General features: G+C 44.2%; 2 protein-coding genes across 2 annotated transcripts in view; one reads left to right on the top strand and one right to left on the bottom strand.

Moving 5' to 3' along the window:
• Window positions 1-523: 523 nt before the first annotated feature.
• Window positions 524-5,149, top strand: LOC311117779 (melanocortin-2 receptor accessory protein 2A-like; the record flags this gene model as incomplete). The annotated part of the gene is made up of 3 exons (XM_084192693.1): window positions 524-647; window positions 1,327-1,426; window positions 4,606-5,149. The coding sequence occupies 3 exons, from the start codon at window positions 524-526 to the stop codon at window positions 5,147-5,149; spliced, it is 768 nt and encodes a 255-aa protein (XP_084048819.1).
• A 3,487-nt stretch (window positions 5,150-8,636) lies between these two features.
• LOC311117782 (centrosomal protein of 162 kDa-like) overlaps window positions 8,637-25,362 on the bottom strand; it is a gene marked incomplete at both ends in the record, with an annotated part of 28,268 nt that continues 11,542 nt past the window's right edge. The window contains 18 exons of the mRNA XM_084192696.1: window positions 8,637-8,849; window positions 9,003-9,137; window positions 9,301-9,399; window positions 9,513-9,654; window positions 15,078-15,586; window positions 15,725-15,925; window positions 18,222-18,461; window positions 18,572-18,670; window positions 18,833-18,996; window positions 19,214-19,340; window positions 19,470-19,569; window positions 21,119-21,231; window positions 21,863-22,012; window positions 22,839-23,021; window positions 23,419-23,606; window positions 24,244-24,490; window positions 24,878-25,100; window positions 25,213-25,297. Of these exons, the coding sequence (XP_084048822.1) occupies window positions 8,637-8,849; window positions 9,003-9,137; window positions 9,301-9,399; window positions 9,513-9,654; window positions 15,078-15,586; window positions 15,725-15,925; window positions 18,222-18,461; window positions 18,572-18,670; window positions 18,833-18,996; window positions 19,214-19,340; window positions 19,470-19,569; window positions 21,119-21,231; window positions 21,863-22,012; window positions 22,839-23,021; window positions 23,419-23,606; window positions 24,244-24,490; window positions 24,878-25,100; window positions 25,213-25,297 (3,218 nt within the window). The remainder of the gene's footprint in view (window positions 8,850-9,002; window positions 9,138-9,300; window positions 9,400-9,512; window positions 9,655-15,077; window positions 15,587-15,724; window positions 15,926-18,221; window positions 18,462-18,571; window positions 18,671-18,832; window positions 18,997-19,213; window positions 19,341-19,469; window positions 19,570-21,118; window positions 21,232-21,862; window positions 22,013-22,838; window positions 23,022-23,418; window positions 23,607-24,243; window positions 24,491-24,877; window positions 25,101-25,212; window positions 25,298-25,362) is intronic.

Below are 25,362 nucleotides of genomic sequence, written 5' to 3'. Positions count from 1 at the left end.
ATCACTCCACATCGCAGCCCCTCTCTTCTAAAATTGTAGTCTACATATCCTACTTACCGCTCTCCATTTTACCGTCCTCCAACTCATTATTGCTCTGCGCATCCTAGCCAAGCGCGCGAGTCCGAAAGCAATCCAAGATGATGTCAATGGAGAGGCACACCTTCGTTCCGAATCCAGAGAGGGAGAGCGCGCGGTGTAAGAACACGACGGAAGCACATAGCTGCGTGTGGTGAAGTTTAGTATACCTCATATAATAACTATGTTATGCTTTTATTAAACGGAGAGTCAATTTCAGAAATCCTCGCCTACTTCGCTATATATATATTTAATTTTTTTAGATGTGAGGGAATAAACCTGTCTCACTGCGCACGCACCGCACCAACATTGTCCGGTGTCGAATGACTGAAGCTTGCGAATCTACTGATGACCACTACTCGAAATTGTTTGGCACATTACGGTGTGGCATTTAACGTTAGCCTTTTTGGTTGTTTTTCATCTCCTGCGCTCTTGGATCTTTTTGGAGATGTCCGAGTTTAACCAATCAAATATATCAGGCGGAAACGCTCCGGACCCGGACTACAAGTGGACATATGAATATTACGACGATGAGGAGCCTGTTTCGTTCGAGGGACTCAAAGCGCACCGATGTAAGTACGGGATCTCTGTTTAAAGTACTGTGCTGCCCCTCCATCCCTTTCACCCATCTACTTTCCGTTACGCATGCATTACTTTATTGTAGAAAGGAATTGTGATCAAATCATGTGTGCATGTATTTATACCTGAGAATTGCCATTGCTCATTGCATCACATTCATATTTCTGGCTAGAAGTTAAAGTTAAGTATAGTGGCAATTTAGAATGTCAGTAGAGCGGATATTCTACATAGTGACAAAGAGGTAGAGGGTGTGTGTGTGTGGTTTATGAAAGAGAGCAGGAGGGGTGGGGGGTCCGTTTTGTGTTGTCAGGGACAGCCGTAGAGTGGAAACCATGCAGAGAAATATAAGCATATCAATGCTGAGAGTGTCTGAGTAAGGGGGTTCCTTGTTTAGGCCTGTATGTGTCAGCCTTTTAACATTAGACACACACACACACAATCAATACATTTATTTTCCCTCTAGGATGACATGCACAAATCAATGTCAACTCAGTCTAGACACATAGACCATAATACATTTTCATATCTTTATCTCTCTCTCTCTCTCTCTACTCTCCATCTCATTGTGCTTAAAATAATGTTGTTTTTGTCATGCTATAGATATAATAGCCTACTATACATTGGAACTAAAACATGTATTTGACCTGTCAATCAAATCTTGTTATGTTGCAGACTCTATTGTGATAGGCTTCTGGGTGGGCCTGGCTGTCTTTGTCATCTTCATGTTCTTTGTCCTGACGCTGCTCACCAAGACAGGAGCTCCACATCCCGAGTGAGTCTCCTTATCAACCAGCCATCACGTAAATCAAGTGAATTACTTAGCAGTCCACCAACCCCCAGTGCCTCTTAACATGTACACAATTATTTTCCACTGTAGGTAAATGGCATAGACAGTGTGACTGGTCCATGTTCCAAGTTTCATGGTGCTTTTCAGCACCATGGACAGCACCATGCTTATTAGTGGTGGTTCAGCACCACGGACAGGTTCTTAGCATGCGCAATCATTTTTCACACCAGGTAAATACCATTGTCAGTGTGGCTGTTTCATATCCCAAGTTTTGTGGTACTTTGTTTTCAGCACCATGGATAGCACCAGGCGTGTTAGTGGCAGAGCCTTACACAGGCTGTGGTTAGTTCTGCTTCAGCACCACAGAGAGCACCTAGTTCAGATCATCGTTTGGAGAGCTTCAGCATTATGCTAGAGTGTCTCTTGGTTTTCCTCTCTGTAAGTGAGACAATTCTCCCTCCCAGTCTCAGTGCACTCTGATGTTTGATGACATCTTAGTAAAGTATTCTAATTATCAGCAGCCCTCTTCCCTTTTATCCATGTTTGTAGTCTCCATGGTTGTAGTCTCATTTGCACACTGTGCTCTCTCTCTCTCTCTCTCTCTCTCTCTCTCTCTCTCTCTCTCTCTCTCTCTCTCTCTCTCTCTCTCTCTCTCTCTCTCTCTCTCTCTCTCTGTCAGCGCCCTCATTTTTCTTACTATAAGCTCTGCCTCAATCCTTCTTTCTCTCTCCTTTTCAGTCAGAGATCTCTCCCTTGGTGGTCCCTCCCTCTCTTACCCCTCCATCAATGCACTGTCTCTCTCCCACTCTCTGCATCTCTCTTTATCCTTTCTCTCTCCTTTTCAGTCAGAGATCTCTTCCTTGGTGGTCCCTCTCTTCTGCCTCCCTCTGTGCCCTGTCTCTCTCCCACTCCCCTCATCTCTCTCTCTAGCCACGTGCAAACAAACTGCGGTAAACTGTATGCGTTCCGGTGGAAGTCCATTCATTTCAATGGGAGGCAAGCCGCACCGCTGCGACTCATCTGCCGGACTAGGCTGCGGTCGGTGTGTGCAGTGTGTTGCATACTTTGGAATTTTCCAACTTGTGCATTGCTTTGCCGTGCGATCTCAGAAACGGAAGCAGATTAACCACAGAAGACTGCAAATCTGTAGCTTTTTTGTGTGTTTATGGGATAGCAACAAGACATTTTTGACAGGTCAATACATTTAAAGTACAAGATCAAAGTTTATGATGTTTATAATTGTATGCAATTATGTGGTAACACTTTAGTTGACACCCAGTGTCACAACACGTTATGACACGGTCATAGCCCTGTCATAATATGTCATAACAGCTGACATAACTTGTCATAACCTGTCATAATATGGTCATACCACTGTCATGACCCATATATGTACACCTGTTGTGACATACATGGTGTTATTTTATATTATGGCTGGTTATGACACCTTCATAAGAGTGTGAAAGCCTACATTTATTCAAATTAGTTTTTTTCCCTGCCAAGAAGTTTCCTTTCATTTGAAAGTATGTCTCTTAAATCCTTTGTTTTTGTTGTAATGAATTCTTTACAGTCATGTTTTTTCATCATATTTTAAATACACTTTATGACACTGTCATGAAGCATTATGACCATCCTGTGTCACTTTACTTAGACTAAAAAAAATACACTTTATGACACTGCCAAGTAGCAATATGACCATCATAATCATATAAGCCAGAAACGCCTATCACTTACATGCCCTTACATCAGTCATCAGTCCAAAAGAGGGTGTCTTATCCTGCTCCTGAAATCTGCTCCTGCATTCATCCCAGTCATCATTAACAGGACATTGGGGTGGGTGCATGTCTGACATCAATGTGTGCGCAATTACAATGATAATTTAACATGGTCAATAAAAAATTAAATATCAATTATATAACATAAACATACTGTTGACAAGTAGGCTATAGTGAAATGGAATGTTTTGCCTTGTGTGGTAGGTTTTGTGGGTTTTGACACTCTTATGTAGGTGTCATAACCAGCCATAAAATAACACAATATACGTCACAACAGGTCTAAATAAATGTGTCATGACAGTGTTATGACCATATTATAACCGGTTATGTCAGCTGTTATCACATATTATGACATGGTTATCCCTGTGTCATAACGTGTTATGATGCTGGGTGTCAAGTAAAGTGTTACCAATTATGTTTTATGTAATATAGGCCTTTGCCATTGCTATTGCTGCTTTTATTCATAATAAAGTGTAGCCTGTTGTTACACACACACGGCATGTGGCTGAAAGATAATGATTCAAACGTCCATGTTGCGTGATGCTGATTGTGGTGATGCGGTGCATAGACTGCAACAATTGCATAGCAATTATCGTACGGCAATGTGATGATGCAGTCTGTTTGCATGCAGTGTCTGAATTCTCTTTCTCTTGGCGCTCCATCCCCTCTCTCTCTCTGCCAGTCTCCCTTTCTCAACTCTCTCTAAGCTGACTCTTTCTTTAAGCTCAATTCTCCCCTGTGAACGTTTTCTTTCACTCTATGAACCACCCTTATCCCTGTGACTGTGTGTGTGGCGGGTGCCACGGCTCTCTCATTAGCTGTCAGAGAGCTGAGCCAGTGAGTCTGTATGTATCTGATCCTCTGGAGTGGATCTCTGCCAGGCTCAGCTCTGGGATCCCTTACAGACAAACCTCAGGGCCAAGCCTGTTAACCTCCCAGGTCTGCTGATCACAGCACTCCACTGCTCCAGTCCAGCACCATGACATCCATTTACTCAGCTTTCTCTCTCCCTCCCTCTCACTTCCTCTCTATACTGAGCTGAGCTAAAGACAAAAAGCAAACACACGCCGCTAAGAGGATAGAAATATGGTGTTGAGCCAATATACACAGACTTAGCGCACGGATGTGCAACACAGCTCTTTCCAAACATGCATCGATTATACAATCCAAAGATTTTTGCACCAAAATGAGAGCATGAATGAAGAGTCATACGCCCCAAAAGGGAATACATGATACCCTCTCTTACCTAACATCCATGTCTCTTTCTTCCCTCTCCCTGTCCTCCCTGATTCTGATTAAGGCAATTGATGTTTTTCACTTTTAATTGTGAGGTAGTCACACCTATTTTTCTTCTGATACACTCCTGGTCCTCAACTGTCCCCTGTCCAGAGGAGCTGAGCCCCGTAACAAGCGTGTTCATCTGACCAGCTGTGTGGAGGACCTCTGCCCCCCTGCAGACCCTGTCAACCGGCCCTGCCTCCATCGCCCCCTACTGGACTCCTCTCTCAGCCGCTCCCTCTTCCACTGCTACATCAATGAGGAACAGGCCCAGGCCCAGGGGGGGTCTAGGCCTAGAGCTGGGGCAGGAGCTGTGGGAGCACCCAGAGGAGGGCTGGTCCAGGGGCCGGGGCAAGGCAGGTCAGGCAGCCCAGAGGAGGAGGAGGAGGAGGGGGTGGTGGTGGGGATAGGAGTAGGGGTAGGTGTCAGCCTTGCCCTGCAAGGGGCTGCCATGCTGGGGGGGAACCGGACTGACCACAGAGAGGCAATGTTCCTGTCCCACTTCAACATCCCTAACGTTGTGAACTCCGAGCACAGCTCCGCCCTGGGGGAGAACGATCTGCTGCTGGGGGAGCCGCCAATCATCATGGAGGGGGAGTGTCGTTCCCATGGGGCCCATCACACGATTGACTGGGGGAACCGCCAATCATCCTAGAGGGGGAGTGTCATCGGCCACGCAGCGCCCTTCACAAGATGGACTGTCCTGCCCATCACACAATAGACTATGGTCCAGCTTACTTCTCACACCACCTCCGTTAGGACATTATGGATAATTATGAGGACATCACAGGACTCACCAGCCTTATATAGAGAGAGTTGTGTCAACCAAATTTATGGAGGTTCAAATAGGTTCTAATCTAACATTCTGTGTTGTGCCGGTCATGTACAGTGCAAGCTCTCCAAATTAGGCTGTGGTTCCAGCTTCTCACACCACCTCTGTTAGGACATTATGGATTATTATGGATCCTCTTACTGTAACTGTACATCCTGCCCTTTTCATTCTGTTCAGATTTGGTTCAGGCTAAAATAGTCCAAATATAATCATTTAAATGTACATATGTGAGATGAGCTACTTTTCTAATCTTTATGTCAACGAAGTTGCCTACGCAGAGCCAGAACTTGTGACGTCACATCAACGCTAAACTGGAAGTCCAGCTTCAAGTTGATTAGAATGTATAGTGGTGGAGGCCTTGTGGGATGGAGACAAGACGAGGTAAGGACAATTTGATGCAATAACCAAAATGCACCAGAAAGGCAAGACTCTTCTATTGGGTTTTCAATTCAACAGCAGTCTAAATGTTGTCCTTGTTCAGTACTAATCGTAGCACACCTGTTCATCACTCTAAACTGTTATATACAGTTGAAGTCGGAAGTTTACATACACCTTAGCCAAATACATTTAAACTCAGTTTTTCACAATTCCTGACATTTAATCCTAGTACAAATTCCCTGTCTTAGGTCAGTTAGGATCACCACTTTATTTTAAGAATGTGAAATGTCCGAATAATAGTAGAGAAAATGATTTATTTCAGCTTTTATTTCTTTCATCACATTCCCAGTGGGTCAGAAGTTTACATACACTCAATTAGTATTTGGTAGCATTGCCTTTAATAATACAATAAGTTGGGTGAATTTTGGCCCATTCCTCCTGACAGAGCTGGTGTAACTTAATCAGGTTTGTAAACCTCCTTGCTCGCACACGCTTTTCAATTCTGCCCACAAATGTTCTATAGGATTGAGGTCAGGGCTTTGTGATGGCCACTCCAATACCTTGACTTTGTTGTCTTTAAGCCATTTTGCCACAACTTTGGAAGTATGCTTGGGACCAAGCTTTAACTTCCTGACTGATGTCTTGAGATGTTGCTTCAATATGTCCACATAATTTTCCTTCCTCATGATGCCATCTATTTTGTGAAGTGCACCAGTCCCTCCTGTGCTTCACGGTTGGGATGGTATTCTCCTGGCTTGCAAGCTACCCCCTTTTTCCTCCAAACATAACGATGGTCATTATGGCCAAACAGTTCTATTTTTGTTTCATCAGACCAGAGGACATTTCTCCAAAAAGTACAATCTTTGTCCCCATGTGCAGTTGCAAACTGTAGTCTGGCTTTTTTATGGTGGTTATGGAGCAGTGGCTTCTTCCTTGCTGAGCAGACTTTCAGGTTATGTCGATATAGGACTCGTTTTACTGTGGATATAGATACTTTTGTACCCATTTCCTCCAGCATCTTCACAAGGTCCTTTGCTGTTGTTCTGGGATTGATTTGCACTTTTCGCACCAAACTATGTTCATCTCTAGGAGACAGAACGTGTCTCTTTCCTGAGTGGTATGACGGCTGCGTGGTCCCATGGTGTTTATACTTGCGTACTATTGTTTGTACAGATGAACGTGGTACCTTCAGGCGTTTGGAAATTGCTCCCAAGGATGAACCAGACTTGTGGAGGTCTACAATGTTTTTCTGAGGTCTTGGCTGATTTATTTTGATTTTCCCATGATGTCAAGCAAAGAGGCAATGAGTTCGAAGGTAGGCCTTGAAATACATCCACAGGAACACCTCCAATTGACTCAAATGATGTCAATTAGCCTATCAGAAGCTTCTAAATCCATGACATTATTTTCTGGAATTTTCCAAGCTGTTTAAAGGCACAGTCAACTTAGTGTATGTAAACTTCTGACCCACTGGAATTGTGATACAGTGAATTATAAGTGAAATAATCTCTGTAAACAATTGTTGGAAAGATTACTTGTGTCATGCACAAAGCAGATGTCCTAACCGACTTGCCAAAACAATAGTTTGTTAACAAGACATTTGTGGAGTGGTTGAAAAACAAGTTTTAATGACTCCAACCTAAGTGTATGTAAACTTCCGACTTCAACTGTACATAACTTTTTATATACCGTGTTGCTCCTGTCAATGCTTTTGCCTACATGTCATATCAATGTCTCATCTGCCAAGTCTATAGAAGGTTGTGACTAAATAAAACTATTTAAAACGCCAGCTGATTGTGAACATTATATAACCATTTCAAAGTAACTTGGAACCATGAATCAGAAAGTTCTCTAATTCTGAAGATAAAAACAAGTGGTGAATTGTTTCACTATTGTTTTTTTTCTCCATTTTTACAGGATTTAACTTTCCCTTTTGAAAAGTGATATCCCAAGTATAAATACAGTAAAGTACACACTAAAATACATTAGTGTTTTTTAGACAACTGCAAACTTCAAGGAGTAGGGCATTCAGGGAGTTGGTCTGATGTGATGTCATCGGCCTCCCCACTTGCTTGAGAAACAAGAGAACAAAAGAGGAAAGGCCCGCCCCCCAACTTGTGCTATGTCATGAGTTACCTGGACCACCTATTGAGATGTGCCTTTTGCTAAGTAAATGAGGTGAAAAGGAGACTAGAGTAGAACTTTAAAATCCCTGCTGTGTTTGATGCAGAGTTTCATTTACAATCATCTAATTCTAAGGATTAGACCAGGGGAGAATAAACCTAACATTATTGTGTTGGGTTTACAAGAGAGCGAAAAGCCCTGCTGTGCACCTGCAGAACAAAACACTTCGCTATCATAAATAATTACAGCCACTTTCTTCTTGTCAGATGTTATGCTAATACATGTAAAGGAGCTTTGATGATATGCTAATGAGTAGCAACAACCCACAACTGGAGTCAACAGCAACAATCATCTTGGGGATAACAATAGACCAATTTCAGAATGTCTGAATTTCAATCATTTGTTAGTCACCTTTGAGATGTTTCAACTTTGTGCTTTACTGAACACTTGTTACAAATTCAAACACACAGGAAAAAATTATACAAAAGGTCCTTTATTTTTCTAACACGCATTGAATAACTTAAATTAAATTCCAATGATCAAGTATAAAAATACAAATCTAGAAAAATAAATTACCTGATTGTTCAGTACAATGATGGGTTCTCCTAAAGGGTGTGTGAGTTGGCTCTCAATTGCTTACAAATCCGCCCTCTCCTCCCCTTCATCTGCACTGAACAAAAAATACTTAACAGGTGTAAACAATAGTGGAAGCTCATCATTAGGCTGGCTTTCACCTGGTCAATTCTTTCAGATCAGACAAGGTGAGGACAGATTTGTAAGTAATTAGAAAGAGCCTATGTCCCATGGTTCAGGTCCTCCAGGTGAAGGGTACAGCAGAATCCCGGTCTGGAGCAGGGACGACCACTCCCTGTCTCTGTAGTTCTCTCAGGACGTCCAGGATAGAGTCCAGTTCCAGACGGAACACCTCCAGCTCCCGGGTCTTCCCCTGAGCCAGCCTCCTCCAACGCTCCACCTCAGACTGCTGCTCAGCCTCCACCACCAGCCGAGTCTGACCCATCACCTGCAGGATGGCACCGTGGACATATGTGTTAATGTTCAGTGTTTGGTCAGTGTGTGTTATTCAGTGTTCTTTCTGTGGGTGGTGTGTGTATTTACCTGCAGCAGCTCTTTCTTCCTCTGTGTGTGTGTGGGTGGATAGTGTGTGTGTGTTCACCTGCTGGAGCTCTTTCTCCCTCTGAGTGTGTCGTAGCTCCATGCTGTGGATCTTTCTCTCCAGGCTAGTGAAGTGTCTGAGCTCTGGGCTGTGGCACTCCTTGGCCTGCTTCAGCTCCTCCAACAGCTTCGTCAGCTAAAGAGAGCGTTAAAGAGATGAAACAACCATTCATGTTGAGCTATCCCCAGGAAATACTCACCTTGTGTTGTTTCCTTGCTATGACACTTCAAGTACTGTGATAACACTAGTGTGTTGATGAAGTTGAGAAGACGATATATGTTATCTGAATCATAAGTACCTGGTTCTGTAGGGTGTCCTCCCTCAGCTTGGACACAGCCAGAGCATCCTTGGTCCCCTGCAGTTCCTTCACCTGGTCACGCAAGTGCTGCACCCTGATCTGAAGGTTCATAAAGACACACAAACCTGTTTATCCTGTTGATACGTTATACCTGGAAGAACAACACCAATAACTATTAGTTGACATGTGATTGGTCCATTGTGAGCCTTTACCTCCTGCGTGGTCACCTGATTGGTCAGTTCGGCCACTTTAGAGGAGGAGTGGGCGAGGGCGTGGCTGGTAAGCAGGCGCTCCAGCTCCCTCTGATGGTCAGCCCTGAGAGAGGACACCTGGTCTGCTGAATGCTCCTGTACCCTGCAGGACAGGTAGATGCACCATCACATATCATCTAGCATCCTCTAACCCTAAATCTCTGGTGGTCAGTGCTCCAGAGGGGTATACTACAATGCTAGCTAGATTTACTCAGGGTTTTTTAAAGCTAGCCAGCTTTACATTCCTGCACAGGCTTCATCCGTATTACAACGGTGGATATTGCTCAGCCGCCTGCCGCTAACTATCAGTCGTGTAACTGCGCATGCAGTTTAGTAGTTCAAAGAAACTACTACTAAAGGACACCAATAAGAAGAGATTTGCTTGGGCCAAGAAACACGAGCAATGGACATTAGACCGGTGGAAATGTGTCCTTTGGTCTGGAGTCCAAATTGGAGATTTTTGGTTCCAACCGCCGTGTCTTTATGATATGCGTTGTGGGTGAACAGATGATCTCCGCATGTGTATTTCCCATCGTAAAGCATGCAGGAGGAGGTGTGATGGTGCTTTGCTGGTGACACTGTCTGTGATTTATTTAGAGTTCAAGGCACATTAAACCAGCATGGCTTTCACAGCATTCTACAGCGTTACGCCATCCCGTCTGGTTTGGGCTTAGTGGGATTATCATTTGTTTATCAACAGGACAATGACCCAACACACCTCCAGGCTGTGTAAGGGCTATTTGACCAAGAAAGAGAGTGATGGAGTGCTGCCTCAGATGACCTGGCCTCCACAATCCCCTGACCTCAACCCAATTGAGATGGTTTGGGATGAGTCGGACCGCAGAGTGAAGGAAAAGCAGCCAACAAGTGCTCAGCATATGTCGGAACTCCTTCAAGACTGTTGGAAAAGCATTCCAGGTGAAGCTGGTTGAGAGAATGCCAAGAGTGTGCAAAGCTGTCATCAAGGCAAAGGGTGGCCATTTGAAGAATCTCAAATATAAAATATATTTTGATTTGTTTAACACTTTTTTTCTGTTTACTACATGATTGTGTTATTTCATAGTTTTGAAGTCTTCACTATTATTCTACATTGTAAAAAATAGTAAAAATAAAGAAAAACCCTTCAATGAGTAGGTGTGTCCAAACTTTTGACTGGTAGTGTATGTTAAAGAAAAACACCACTGAACGATTCAGAACATGAATAATCATATGTCTTAGTAAAATGTAATTTATAACATAAGGAAGTGAAATTTCATCACAAAAGCTCTGGGCAGAGTGGGTTTGACACCCTACTACATGTTTTGGCAGAGCCACCTCTCCTCCTTCAATGAGATTACCTGTGATTAGTATGTAGATCCGTGTGCCCAGTCTGTTGACGCATACAGATGTTGGGACAAGGTTCTGCCAACACCAGATGGCCAGGGACGCTGTCTGTGTTCCAAATGGCACCCTATTCCCTTTATTGTGCACTGCTTTGAACAGAACTCTGGTCAAAAGTAGTGTACTACACAGGGAATAGGTTGCAATTTGGGACGCAGAGTAGTCTCCCCGCTCTGTATGAAATAATGGAAATCCGTATGTCACCTTCAGACAGTAACAAGGTTAGTGACTGCCGATCGATCATGTGATCAACCCAATCACCCTATTATGGATCAGATCAATATGTGAATCACTGGCTGGGAGCTACGTCCTCCTCTGCTACATAGGCTGAGATCCAAATGCCACCCAATTCCCTATATAGTGCACTACTTTTGACCAGATCCCTATGGGTAGTGCACTTTATAGGGAATAGTGTGGCATTTGGGACACACATACATAAAGTAGGTCATCATGGAGGATAGTCCTCCCATCATCACCCTTCACACAGCCCATCAGTCATCCTTCATCCCAGCCATAATCAGACCGTTTATTAGACAGGTAGTAGTATGGCGAGAGAGAGCGAGAGATTTCCTCCCTCTCTGGGATGGGGACAGATGTGGTTCAGTACCTGCCCAACCACCCCTGACCTTTACCAGCACCTGGCGGGGGAGACAGGTGGGGGGGAGACAGTTTGTGGTTCTTTTAGGTATTTTGGGGTTGTTTTGGGTACCTGTTTGTGGTTGTGTTGGGTTCTTTAGTGTAGGGCTGGCACAATTACCATATTACCGGCTGGGCATTCGTGCAGTTGAGCCCATTTCTGCACTTATAACAACGTGATGAAACTTTGTTGCGCCTTGCTGAAACAAGGAAGGTGTTGTAGCAAACGAGTACATATACAAAAGGTGCAGGCAAGATGCAGCAGAGGCACACAGAAATAGAATCTATGGCAGCACATGCAGTCAGGAGCAGAGACATTTTTTTATAATTGCGTACAGAAAAAGGTATATATATATTTTTTGCTATTCCAACGGTTATTACGGACACTGCGGTCATTTGGCTGGCCAATTAATGCCCTACTTTTGGGTACCGGTTTGTGGTTGTTTTGGGTACTTTTGGGGTGATTAGTAGGACCCTTTTAGAATGGCCGTCTTTATTTTATTACTTATTGTTAATGCCGTCTTTGGTGTGTTTATCAATGCACAAGCACCTTTTTTCCCCACTCCTATTGATAAAATAATTGTATTACCAATGTTTTACTGTGCATGAAGTTTCAAATGCATTCTGTTATTAATAAATGTGTAATGTGATAGGCATTTTAAACACAAAAAACATTAATTAAATATTTTATCCTCAAATGAAGGGATGATGACGTAATCTTTGCGAGAGGGAGAGAATCTGAATTCATTGGTCCTCAACTCGTGGCTCAGACACTTCATTCAGGATAAATGGAGTCGGCCATGAGTTAGCCTGCCCTGGAGCAGGGTAGTTGTGAAGGATTCGTTGCCAAAGAAATGTACCTGGCTAAAAGGTGAGACACTTTCATACTACAGGTTATCCTGAGTTGAATTCAGAGTTCACCAAAGTTAACTCGCTAACTCCTCAAACCAGGTACGTAGTATATGGCTCTGGACCCTGTAGGACAGGTAGACACATGATACACCATCACATATCATCTAACCCTAATCCTCTGGTGGTCATCACACCAGAGGATTTATTTACAACATTACGTATGTACAGCATATACCACAAAACATACTCCACACAAAAGTTGGCATTTACAAAAACTAAACTTGACGTGAGAAACTGCTTACCTCCTCGCAAACTTTAGACCATGTGTACGCACAATTTCTAGTGGTTGAAGTAATGCATTGCAATGAGGCGAGTAGTATTTTATGCAAATAAGGGATATAATGACACGCTATTTCATTAAAAAAAAAACTTTAAAAAAACTGGAAAGTATAATAACAACATGCAAAAACATTTCATCACATTTGCCAATGCAATTTCTTTTAGAAACCGCTTTGGGCTAATTCCAACAGTTCCAAATTATATGGAAAATAAGGGTGTTATTGTCACCATAATAGGTGAATGACTGGCGTTTTCCAGGTGGAGTTATAATGCTCGTTCACAATGCGTTCAGTTTTAGGATGGGTCTGATTTATAACGGGAAGCATGCGTATGTATGATGTATGCCAAGTTCATGAATCTCAATATTTGCATATGTATGCATTCTTTTCAGAAATGGCTTACGCAGATATTTAATGCGAAATTAACGCAACGTTTATAAATGAGGCCCCTGGACCTCGGAGGTAGTAAAAACCACCACATGGTTGCATATTACATTACATACCAGTGGAGGCTGGTGTGACTTTAAAAATCGGAGGACATGTTCAATGTAATGGCTGGATGAATGGGACGGCATCAAATGCATGTCTAGGGTGTAGGGATTAGGGGTCTATTTGGTATTGAGAACCATGTTGACATCTCTCTGAGTACCTGAGTGTGTCGCAATTATCTTTATAAATTACCACCAGCCTCGGATTAGAGAGCCATTTCTGGGAGTTTATTTTTTGTGCATTAGCGTGGGCTGCAGTTTGCAGCAGGGCTGCCAGAGAAAAACAGCTAACCAGGTGCAGGGCTTGACATTTTTTTTTACTTGTCCAAAAGCTTAGGTCACTTGTCCCCCACAACAACAAAACAATCTGTAACACCATTTCTTACTTCATTATATGATGCAAGGAACCACTATCTTTTTTACCATAGAGAATCAGACAAAAATGTAGGCTACACTCTGCCTATTGGCTTCTTTGCATATTCAAGCCTGTCTCAAAATACAACACTGCCCCTTTAAGGCTCTCCTGGAGGACAGTTGGCCACTTGTTAGCCTATGAAATATTGCAACATCACAATTACAACCAAATTATTTTTATGTCTTCATAAAATAATTCCAGCCAGTGCTCGAAATTAAGGGCGTCCCATCGTCCCTGGGACGATAAAAAAGGTATTCAAAACAGACTCTGGGACAGCTCTGGGAAGATAGATCCAAAATTCATACAACCGCTGCACATACAATTTTAAAAAGCAATGAGGCTGATGAAACAGATCAGACTGTTTAGTTTAAAATGTTGATAACGTTTTTTTTCTTCATATTATAAGCTCAACAACGTGCACATGGCTGTAAACTACACAGGAATATTCCAAAATGTAATTTAGATGGAAAACAGTTCTCAAAAGTTCACTGCATGCGTGAGCGGTTTCAGGTGACTAGAAAACATTTATATGAAAAACAAAGGAACATGAGAAAAATGCTGGTTTGAAATGGCATATTAAGTGTTTATAAAATAATACCCTCAACATTTCTATGTATTTTGGCTAGGCTAGGCTACTTTGAAACAAGGTAAAACATGCTTCATAAAACGTCCAGGTTTTAAACAATTAAGTTTATGGTTAAATAGTTTCAAAAGGCTGACCGCCTCCACTCAAGATTCAAGGTGGGTGATGAGTGGTGCACAACAGACACTGTCCTTCACTATATGCTCGTGACCATTTGATCTGAACGAACTGTGGCTTGAGTATGTCGACAGAATCAAGCCTTTAGACGCTAATGTTAATCATCCTTCATTATATTTGTCAAACAAGACTGCCGTTTAGCCTATATTTATGTAATGAGTCTCATTAAAGTTTGGCTACATTTAATGGTACCTCCCTCATGTCAGCATTGGTTTGGACATGAGGCTGTAGCCAATATGCATATCACCTACACTTTGGCTTTTTTATTTATGTACATGAAAAATAGATTGGAATAATATTCTAATGTTGGCCTCTCTGATCCAATTCTGTTCGGAGAAATTGTTTGACATTGTGACGTGTGATTTCTTACTTACTCAAATCTATTTTCTTATTTTCCGACATAAAACATTAAATAAAAATACTTGGCCCGGACAAGAGGAAGAGTATTAATGTTGAGCCCTGAGGTGGAATATGAATTCAGGCTGCTGTTATGGGCAGTAAGTTTCCTCCATACAGACAGTGTTTGTACACATCATTGTGAAAAAGCCTTACAGAAGTTCTATCAATGAACAATGTTCAGGCACCTGCATAACCACTGAACTATTGGAGTCCTTTGTACTGAAATAAAGCATTCAAAATGAGTGTGTGTCTACATACCTGCGTAGCTGGGCCTGGGCCTGTGTGGCTGCAGCCTGCAGTACCACCCTCTCCTTGTCCCTCTGCAGCTCCAGCTGCTCTAGACGCAGCCTTAACCCCTCGCTCTCCTGCAGCACCTCTGAGATATGGCTCCCAGAGAACGCTGTGGGCTGGTAGTCCTTCTCATCCTGAGTGGGAGGGAAGGTTGCGGTCTCTCCCCCTCCTCCCACCGTGCCTCCCCTCTCCCTTGGGGTAGCCACCACCACCACCATGGGTCCTTTGGATCCGGTCGCCTGCCGTCTGGCCTCGCCAGGCCCAACACGGCCCTCCGATCTGGGGCCAGGGCCACACAGCATGGTCTTCCTCTCCCTCTGGAGTCTCTCCACGGTGCGGCTCAGCTCCTGGACGCTGCGGGTCTTGGCTGACAGCTCCTGGTTGAGTCTCTCTATCCGGACCCCCAGGGCCGTCTCTGTTTGGCGCTGGTGGCGGGACGGGCTGCGCTGGGGGGCTCTCTCTGGCTCGTTGGTAGACTGATCAATTTATTTGATTAAAATACACATACACCTGCTCCAGGTAACATGACATACATTTAAAACAATTATCCAGGATGAATTATTAAGGCTTATTTCCAAAGTGGTGCTCTTAGGTGGGCTAACAAGAAGGCCTACCTGTGCCTGTTGTGTGAGCTGCTCCTGTAGGGAGTGGACCTCAGCCTGTAGGGTTTTCTCTCTACTCTGATGGTTCTCCTTCAGGTGCTCCAGTTCCTGCTGCAGGGAGCAGACCTGGGCCTGCCAGACCCCAGGAGACCCGGTCTGGTCCTGGTGTTTCTGGGATAACCGCTGCTCCAGACTACTGATCTGCTGCTCATACTGGAGCCACACACACACACACACACACACACACACACACACACACACACACACACACACACACACACACACACACACACACACAATGTAAGTGAGTCTACTTCTATATTTAAGGGAATTATTTCCATTCATACAATTTATTCATCTCACAACACATTTTCTGAAAAATAAAAAGCTTTTTCCAGTGCAGTGTTGGTCTTATGAACCATTACATTAAGACTAATGACATCATACATTTGGAAATGATAACACATTTTACATTTACATTTTAGTCATTTAGCAGACGCTCTTATCCAGAGCGACTTACAGTTAGTGAGTGCATACATAATTTTTTATACTGGCCCCCCATGGGAATCAAACCCACATCCCTGGCGTTGCAAACGCCATGCTCTACCAACTGAGCTACATCCCTGCCGTTCATTCCCTCCCCTACCCTGGACGACGATGAGCCAATTGTGCGCCGCCCCATGGGTCTCCCGGTCGCGGCCGGCTACGACAGAGCCTGGATTCGAACCAGGATCTCTAGTGGCACAGCTAGCACTGCGATGCAGTGCCTTAGACCACTGCGCCACTCGCACACATATTATACAGAGGAGGAGGGAGTGAATCATTGACATCCTCAAGGTCTCCATCGTGAGCTTTTAACAGAACTTTCAATTCAAGTGTTGTGTTGTACAAGGCTGTTGGAACTTGCCCTCTCTAACCCCTCTCTAAAAAGACATGTGAAGAGTAATGAGTCATCACCATGTTCTCATATTTCCTTTTTGTGAGAGAGGACTTTCAGTGAGTGTTTTGTGTTGAGGATGAACATCTTCAAGTAGTTCTAAGAGGCAATTTGAGTCATCTGTTGTGTGTGAGGCCATTTTGTGTGTGTGTGGACACCGTTACGTGTATGAGACCGTTGTGGCAATGTGTGGAAGCTGTTGTGTTTACAGCAAGGCCATGTACACTACCAGGTCATCTGATGCAGCACTCCATCACTCTCTTTCTTGGTCAAATAGCCCTTACACAGCCTGGAGGTGTGTTGGGTCATTGTCCTGTTGAAAAACAAATGATAGTCCCACTAAGCCCAAACCAGACGGGATGGCGTATTGCTGTAGAATGCTGTGGTAGCCATGCTGGTTAAGTGTGCCTTGAATTCTAAATAAATCACAGACAATGTCACCAGCAAAGCACCCCCACACCATCACACCTCCTCCTCCATGCTTTACGGTGGGAAATACACATGCAGAGATCATCCGTTCACCCACACCGCATCTCACAAAGACACGGCAGTTGGAACCAAAAATCTCCAATTTGGACTCCAGACCAAAGAACACATTTCCACCGGTCTAATGTCCATTGCTCGTGTTTCTTGGCCCAAGCAGGTCTCTTCTTCTTATTGGTGTCCTTTAGTAGTGGTTTCTTTGCAGCAATTCGACCATGAAGGCCTGATTCACACAGTCCCCTCTGAACAGTTGATGTTGAGATGTGTCTGTTACTTGAACTCTGTGAATAATTTATTTGGGCTGCAATTTCTGAGGCTGGTAACTCTAATGAACGTATCCTCTGCAGCAGAGGTAACTCTGGGTCTTCCATTCCTGTGGCGATCCTCATGAGAGCCAGTTTCATCATAGCGCTTGATGGTTTTTGAAACTGCACTTGAAGAAACTTTCAAAGTTCTTGACATTTTCTGGATTGACTGACCTTCATGTCTTAAAGTAATGATGGACTGTCGTTTCTCCTTGCTTATTTGAGCTGTTCTTGCCATAATATGGACTTTGTCTTTTACCAAATAGGGCTATCTTCTGTATACCACCCCTACCTTGTCACAACACAACTGATTGGCTCAAACGCATTAAGAAGGAAAGAAATTCCACAAATTAACTTTTAACAAGGCACACCTGTTAACTGAAATGCATTCCAGGTGACTACCTCATGAAGCTGGTTGAGAGAATGCCAAGAGTGTGCAAAGCTGTCATTAGGCAAAGGGTGGCTATTTGAAGAATCTCAAATATAAAATATATTTTGATCTGTTTAACACTTTTGTTTACTACATGATTCCATATGTGTTATTTCATAGTTTTGTTGTCTTTACTATTATTCTACAATGTAGAAAATAGTAAAAAGAAAAGAAAAACCCTGGAATGAGTAGGTGTGTCCAAACTTTTGACTGGTACTGTATGTCAGAGTAAGTCATCATAAGCATGTGTAGAGAGTTAATTGGTACAGGACTGTGAGGCCTAGTGACAGGGAATGGGAACACAGGGTTGTATGAGTACATAACAGTGCCACACAGCTGAGAGTATGAACAGACCTTAATCCGCTGGTACTGCTGTTCCATGGCTCGGAGGCTGCGTTTGGCCTCGTCGTCACGGCTCTCTAGCTCCGCCTCCAGCCTCTGGATGCGCCGCTCCAATAGGGCCCTGGTCTGAGTGGGCGGGGAGCTCTTGGCCCCTCCATCCTCATCCACTGCAGGTGCGTTGACTGCAGCGTAGATGAGCGCTGTGAGGGAGTTCGGGTTCCTATGTCTGAGAATCTTCTCCATCTCCTTCACCTGGGAGAGAGGGGGAGGATAAATATTAGTCATGAGAGAAAGGAGAGGTATGCCGTTAATCAGGGATAGGTGCACGCACGCACACAGGAAATATTTCTCAACTGATTCACCTGTCGTTCTAGGTCCTGTATCCTCTTAGCGTCTCCAGCTCTCTCTTTAGACTTATTCTGATTGGCTCTCTTCCCCACCTCCATCTTCAGCTTTTCCACCTGATTGGAGGAACAAACTTTTCATTCAAAATACTGACCTACAGGAAATGACAGTAATACAATACACACTCTCAAATAAGGTCAAGTAAGTCTAACCTACTGTGCGAGTTGGTCCTACCTGGTCTGTGAGTTGGTCCTACCTGGTCTGTGAGTTGGTCCTACCTGCTCTGCGAGTTGGTGTGTTTCTGCGGTGGCAGCCCTCAGTCTGGCAGAGTCTCTGTCCAGCAGCTCCTGGTTCTCAGCGTACCACTGGAGCCTCTTCTTCAGAACACACACCTCCTCCTTATGCCTGTCCTCTGCCACCCGCAGCTCAAAGCTCTTATCCTCTGGCAGAGACAAGGACAATACAGACCACAGCATGTCACAGAGCTCCACTTGACTGTCAACCACAACATTTACATTTTAGTCATTTAAAACAACAATGGGATGTTTTAATGGAGGTTTAAACCACGTCTGTAAACAGGGAATATTTCATTGTCTTTTGGGAGTAGAAACAAGAGATTTGACTGCACACTCAAGCCTCCATGTCTCACACACACTAACCTGAGGTGTAGACCACCTGTGCTTTGACCAGGTCTCTCTCTTTCCTCATCATTTGAAGGTCCACCTCCAGGGCCTGTTTCTCCTGCTTCAGCCTGTGGGTCTCCTCCACCAGTCTCTGTTCAGTCCTCTACACATACACACGGTCAAAGGTGAGACTGGTCCTTCCCTTTTAAGATGAGTTGATTGATTAATCTCCAAAGCATCATCTAGGCCTTCCTTTTAGAGGTGGTTGTGTGACGTGACTCTGAACACTCACCTGTGCTGCCTGCATCTGGCCCAACAGCTGTGCGATGCGCTGAATATGGTCCACACAGCCTACATTTCCTACAGTCCTTGATGAGTTGCTCATCTGCTCCCTGGGCATAAATAAGTGTCAGTGTTAACATTCAATGACGTGGATAGGTACGTGTGTGTGTGCGTACGTACAGTTGAAGTCGGAGGTTTACATACACCTTAGCCAAATACATTTAAACTCAGTTTTTCACAATTCCTGACATTTAATCCTAGTAAAAATTCCCTGTCTTAGGTCAGTTAGGATCACCACTTTATTTTAAGAATGTGAAATGTCAGAATAATAGTAGAGAGAATGATTTATTTCAGCTTTTATCACATTCCCAGTGGGTCAGAAGTTCACATACACTCAATTAGTATTTGGTAGCATTGCCTTTAAATTGTTTAACTTGGGTCAAAGATTTCAGGTAGCCTTCCACAAGCTTCCCACAATAAGTTGGGTGAATTTTGGCCCATTCCTCCTGACAGAGCTGGTGTAACTGAGTCAGGTTTGTACGCCTCCTTGCTCGCACACATCTTTTCAGTTCTGCCCACAAATATTCTATAGGATTGAGGTCAGGTCTTTGTGATGGCCACTCCAATACCTTGACTTTGTTGTCCTTAAGCCATTTTGCCACAACTTTGGAAGTATGCTTGTCCATTTGGAAGACCCATTTGCGACCAAGCTTTAACTTCCTGACTGATGTCTTGAGATGTTGCTTCAATATATCCACATAATTTTCCTTCCTCATGATGCCATCTATTTTGTGAAGAGCACCAGTCCCTCCTGCAGCAAAGCACCCCCACAGCATGATGCTGCCACCCCGTGCTTCACGGTTAGGATGGTGTTCTTCGGCTTGCAAGGCACCCCCTTTTTCCTCCAAACATAACGATGGTCATTATGGCCAAACAGTTCTATTTTTGTTTCATCAGACCAGAGGACATTTCTCCAAAAAGTAAGATCTTTGTCCCCATGTGCAGTTGCAAACCGTAGTCTGGCTTTTTTATGGCGTTTTTGGAGCAGTGGCTTCTTCCTTGCTGAGCGGCCTTTCAAGTTATGTCGATATAGGACTCGTTTTACTGTGGATATAGATACTTTTGTACCCGTTTCCTCCAGCATCTTCACAAGGTCCTTTGCTGTTGTTCTGGGATTGATTCGCACTTTTCGCACCAAACTACGTTCATCTCTAGGAGACAGAACGTGTCTCCTTCCTGAGCGGTATGACGTCTGTGTGGTCCCATGGTGTTTATACTTGCGTACCAGAGTTTGAAGGTAGGCCTTGAAATAGATTCACAGGGACACCTCTAATTGACTCAAATGATGTCAATTAGCCTATCAGAAGCTTCTAAAGCCATGACATCATTTTCTGGAATTTTCCAAGCTGTTTAAAAGGCACAGTCAACTTAGTGTATGTAAACTTCTGACCCACTGGAATTGTGATACAGTGAAATAATCTGTCTGTAAACAATTGTTGGAAAAATTACTTGTGTCATGCACAAAGTAGATGTCCTAACCGACTTGCCAAAACTATAGTTTGTTAACAAGACATTTGTGGAGTGGTTGAAAAACGAGTTTTAATGACTCCAACCTAAGTGTATGTAGACTTCCGACTTCAACTGTATGTGTCAACTCACTTGGTAAAGGCCAGTTCGTTTAGCAGCCTCTGGTTCTCTGTGAACATGGCCTCTTCATTGAGTTTACCCTGAGCCTGAAGAGCCTTCATCTGCAGGTATAACTTCTCATTCTCCTGTTACACACACACGCCGCAAGCAAGGAGAGAGAGAATCACATTAAGTGCCTCAACTATGGGCCCATCTGGGTAAATTGTTTGATCAGAAATACCTGTTCTACGCATTTAGGCGACATAAAATAAAACTAGAAAGGAATATGATTAGAAGCTGTGAAATGAGGAAATGCATTCACCATGCCTAATTAAGAACTGCTACAGTTCCACCTTGGTGGTGTGTATGTAGCCACTGATTCTAGGAGCTCAGCTGTAGGCACTGTGATTATGAGAGGTTATCAGACAGTGTTTATGTCATATCTCTAAGCTGCTCACAATCTGGAGGAAAAAAGGCTAACTGTGCTGCCTAACACAAACCCACACACCCTCCAGGAATTAAGTCAGTGAACAGAGGAATTCCATTCATTACCCTGAACAGTGGCCTGTCTATAACCTCCAGTCTCAGAGACTCTGGGTAATTGGGATGGATTCAAAGGCAATGAGTCACCCACAGCCTGGCGCTGAACAAATGCAGTACAATTAAGTCTTCTTTCCTTAAAACACAGACTGGAAGAGAAAAGACCCAGAGAGACGGCCAAACAATCACAGACAAATAGAGCTGAGTAGACAGAGACAAACAGACATGTGTACAGACCTGCTGGTATCCCTGGATGATGGTCTCCTGTTCCTTCACCTCTTTCTCAATCAGTCTGAGTTTGTCCTCAGTGAGGGGGTCCGAGGGCTCGTCCAGACCCAGACCCCACCGGCCCTTCTTCCTGCTGTTGGCTTCCTCTGCACTGTGCAGCTGAAACACAGGGGACAAGATACACATTACATTTACATTACATTTTAGTCATTTAGCAGACGCTCTTATCCAGAGCGACTTACAGTTAGTGAATACATTATTATTATTATTTTTTTTTTTATACTGGCCCCCGGTGGGAAACGAACCCACAACCCTGGCGTTGCAAACGCCATGCTCTATCAACTGAGCTACATCCCTGCCGGCCATTCCCTCCCCTACCCTGGACGACGCTGGGCCAATTGTGCGCCGCCCATGAGTCTCCCGGTCACGGCCGGCTGCGACAGAGCCTGGATCCGAACCAGGATCTCTAGTGGCACAGTTAGCACTGCGATGCAGTGCCTTAGACCACTGCGCCACTCAGGAGTCACAAATAACACATCACAAATAACACATGAGTGATGTCTGCATCTACTACAGTTGGAGCTCATTTAACTGGCCTTCAGTGGATGGCAGAGATGTCTTAGATAACATGCTATTGTTTAATGGGATGCTTTATTTTTCTCCTGTATCAGCTGGGTCCTTCACAACTGCTTTATTCAATGGCTTGAATAACAGTATTACAAAATTCACACACAAAGCAGCTAAATAAAATGAGCATTGCTAGTGCCATAGCAACAAGAGTGCTGACGTAGGGGTTTTAAACTGTTCCGACAGTCAATGAGAACATATTATTTTCTGTTACAACAGAAAGATGTAGGAAGCCACAGGTGACCAAACAGATGGAACTATGCTACTATGCTCTTTACAGACATTACTGTCCATGTGAATGTAATTGTGTGTGTGTGTGTGTGTGTGTGTGTGTGCCTGTGTGTGTGACTCAGTCTACCTTGCTCTGCAGGAGGTAGTTCTCCTGTCTCAGTGAGCTGAGCTCTGTGTCATGCTGCAGCAGTAGTTCTTCCTCTCTGGTGTGGAGCTCTCTCTCCCTCTGGGCTAGCTGTAGTCTCAGCCTTGACACTAGGGGGCTCTCCTCCACCTCCCCAGCCCTGCCCTCCTCCTCCCTGGGCTCACTCTGACAGACAGAGGGGTAACATGGTTAGTCTTTATACTGGATACTTGCTAGCGCTTGAATGTGTTTTGAAGGCCATAATATTGGCTTGATCCTTAATTGCAAAAATAGAAACATAGAATACAAAGAAATGTGACTGCTATAGTCATCCAGGTATGGACACACACTACATAAGATCTGAACTGAAATGAGTCAGACTTATAACAGAGCAAGAAGCAATCAGCTAAGTTGGACGACCCATAAAAGTATAAGTCACACCCCTATCGTATGACCAGGTGAATGGAGAAACACTGCATACTTATCTGAAAAGAAATTCCAGCACACTGATGTACAAACTTGATGCGCCACAGACTGAAAAACTACTCCAGTATGTTGACTTACTTCCTCTTCCAGTACTTACCTTCCTCTCTGATGGACGCTCAGTCTCCTGAGTCTGGCTGGCTTCCTGCTGACCTTTGGTTTCCCAAGAGACAGTGTGACTGGTATCCTGGCGACCTCTCGTCTCCATCTGATGTTGCTGCTGGAGGAAGGCAGCGAAGGACTGGACCCCCGCCACCAGTTCACTGCTCACCCTCAGACCACCAAAGTCTGGACCTAAAGAACAACCACACATCAACATTTAGCTAACATTAAGGCAGCGAAGGACTGGACACCCACCACCAGCTCACCATCAGACCACCACAGTCTGGACCTGGTAGTAGTACAACCACACAGCAACATTAGTCTGGATCAGGAGTACAACCACACAGCAACATTAGTCTGGATCAGGAGTACAACCACACAGCAACATTAGTCTGGATCAGGAGTACAACCACACAGCAACATTAGTCTGGATCAGGAGTACAACCACACAGCAACATTAGTCTGGATCAGGAGTACAACCACACAGCAACATTAGTCTGGATCAGGAGTACAACCACACAGCAACATTAGTCTGGATCAGGAGTACAACCACACAGCAACATTAGTCTGGATCAGGAGTACAACCATACAGCAACATTAGTCTGGATCAGGAGTACAACCACACAGCAACATGTGGCAAATGTTAGTGTTATGTATTATACTAGACTACTGTTATGTGCTATACTACTTAGATATAGTTCTAGCTCTGATACAACAGATCTTTAGTTGTGTGTCTGCCAAACACACAAGTGTGTCACTGTAAGCACGCTTACACTACACATACTAGCTTTGGTCAGTGTGTGAGGAGTTCCTTTTCTCCTACCTTTATCTCTCTCTGAGAGGATGGGGCTGAGGCGCTGGTATGTTGCCTGGCTGAGAGGCTTCCTCTGGGTTAGAGGAGAGGGGGGCTTGGCTGCAGCCCCAGGTCTGGTAGGACCAGATTGACTAGCTCCAGAGGTCCTGGTGGCCACGGCTGATGGTTTACTCTCCCCTCTACCTCTACCAGGGGCAACATAAGGCTTCCTCAACGAGGATGTGAAGGGACCAGCTACCGTAGAGCGTCCAGGAACCTATGCAAAATATGTTATTGTCAATGTCAATATACAAATCATTGCCATGTCACCGTCTACATTGTACATGATAATCACCTTTGATGCAAATTAAATCACATTTTATTGGTCACATACACATATTTAGCAGATGTTATTGCGGGTGTAGCGAAATGCTTGTGTTCCTAGCTCCAACAGTGCAGTAGTATCTAACAATTCACAACAATACACAAATCTAAAAGTAGAAGAATGGAATTAAGAAATATATAAATATTTGGACGAGATTGTCGGAGCAATGGCTATGTAATGTGGAAACACAGTTCTGGCAGGTGTGAAAGCCTGAATCAGTGTGGTTATGTATGGTAGGGTTTAGTGCTTATTAACAAGGGCTCCGTTTCCGTCCCTTACCTGCTGGCGTCTTTTGGCTTTGCTGGGTTGAGTGGAGGTCAGGTCAAGGGAGGAGCTGTCCTGATCCTGCATCATCAGCCTCTGTACCTCCTCTCTGATGCTTCTGGGACGGGGGCCTGGGGAGGCCAGAGGAGTGTCTGGCTCTGCTGAGCATCTTGGGCTTGACTCATGGAATCTTTGGCTTAAGGACTGGCCAGTCTTCTCTGGGCTGAGCTGGGTCCCACTGTGAACATACAGCTCATGTTAACGTCTTTCCACTCCATTCTGTACCTTCCAGCCAGTGTCTGTTGTCCTTCCCTCCTAAAGCCCTGTGTGACAGACAGCTGTAGACTCACCTGGCAGGCTGCAGAGTGAAGCCTCTGGTGTCGTCCATACTGTCTGGTCGGATGGGACGCATCAGCTCCTCTGCAGTGGGCAGCTCTGAGAAAACATATCGAAGTCAATCAATCAATCAGACATTCAAGTCCATTTGTAACACCTCAACA

Source organism: Coregonus lavaretus, assembly GCF_964263955.1.
Source record: "Coregonus lavaretus genome assembly, contig: HAP1_SCAFFOLD_1296, whole genome shotgun sequence".
In the NCBI taxonomy this organism is placed as follows: Eukaryota; Metazoa; Chordata; class Actinopteri; order Salmoniformes; family Salmonidae; genus Coregonus; species Coregonus lavaretus.
This window is presented reverse-complemented; position numbering and strand designations above follow the sequence as displayed.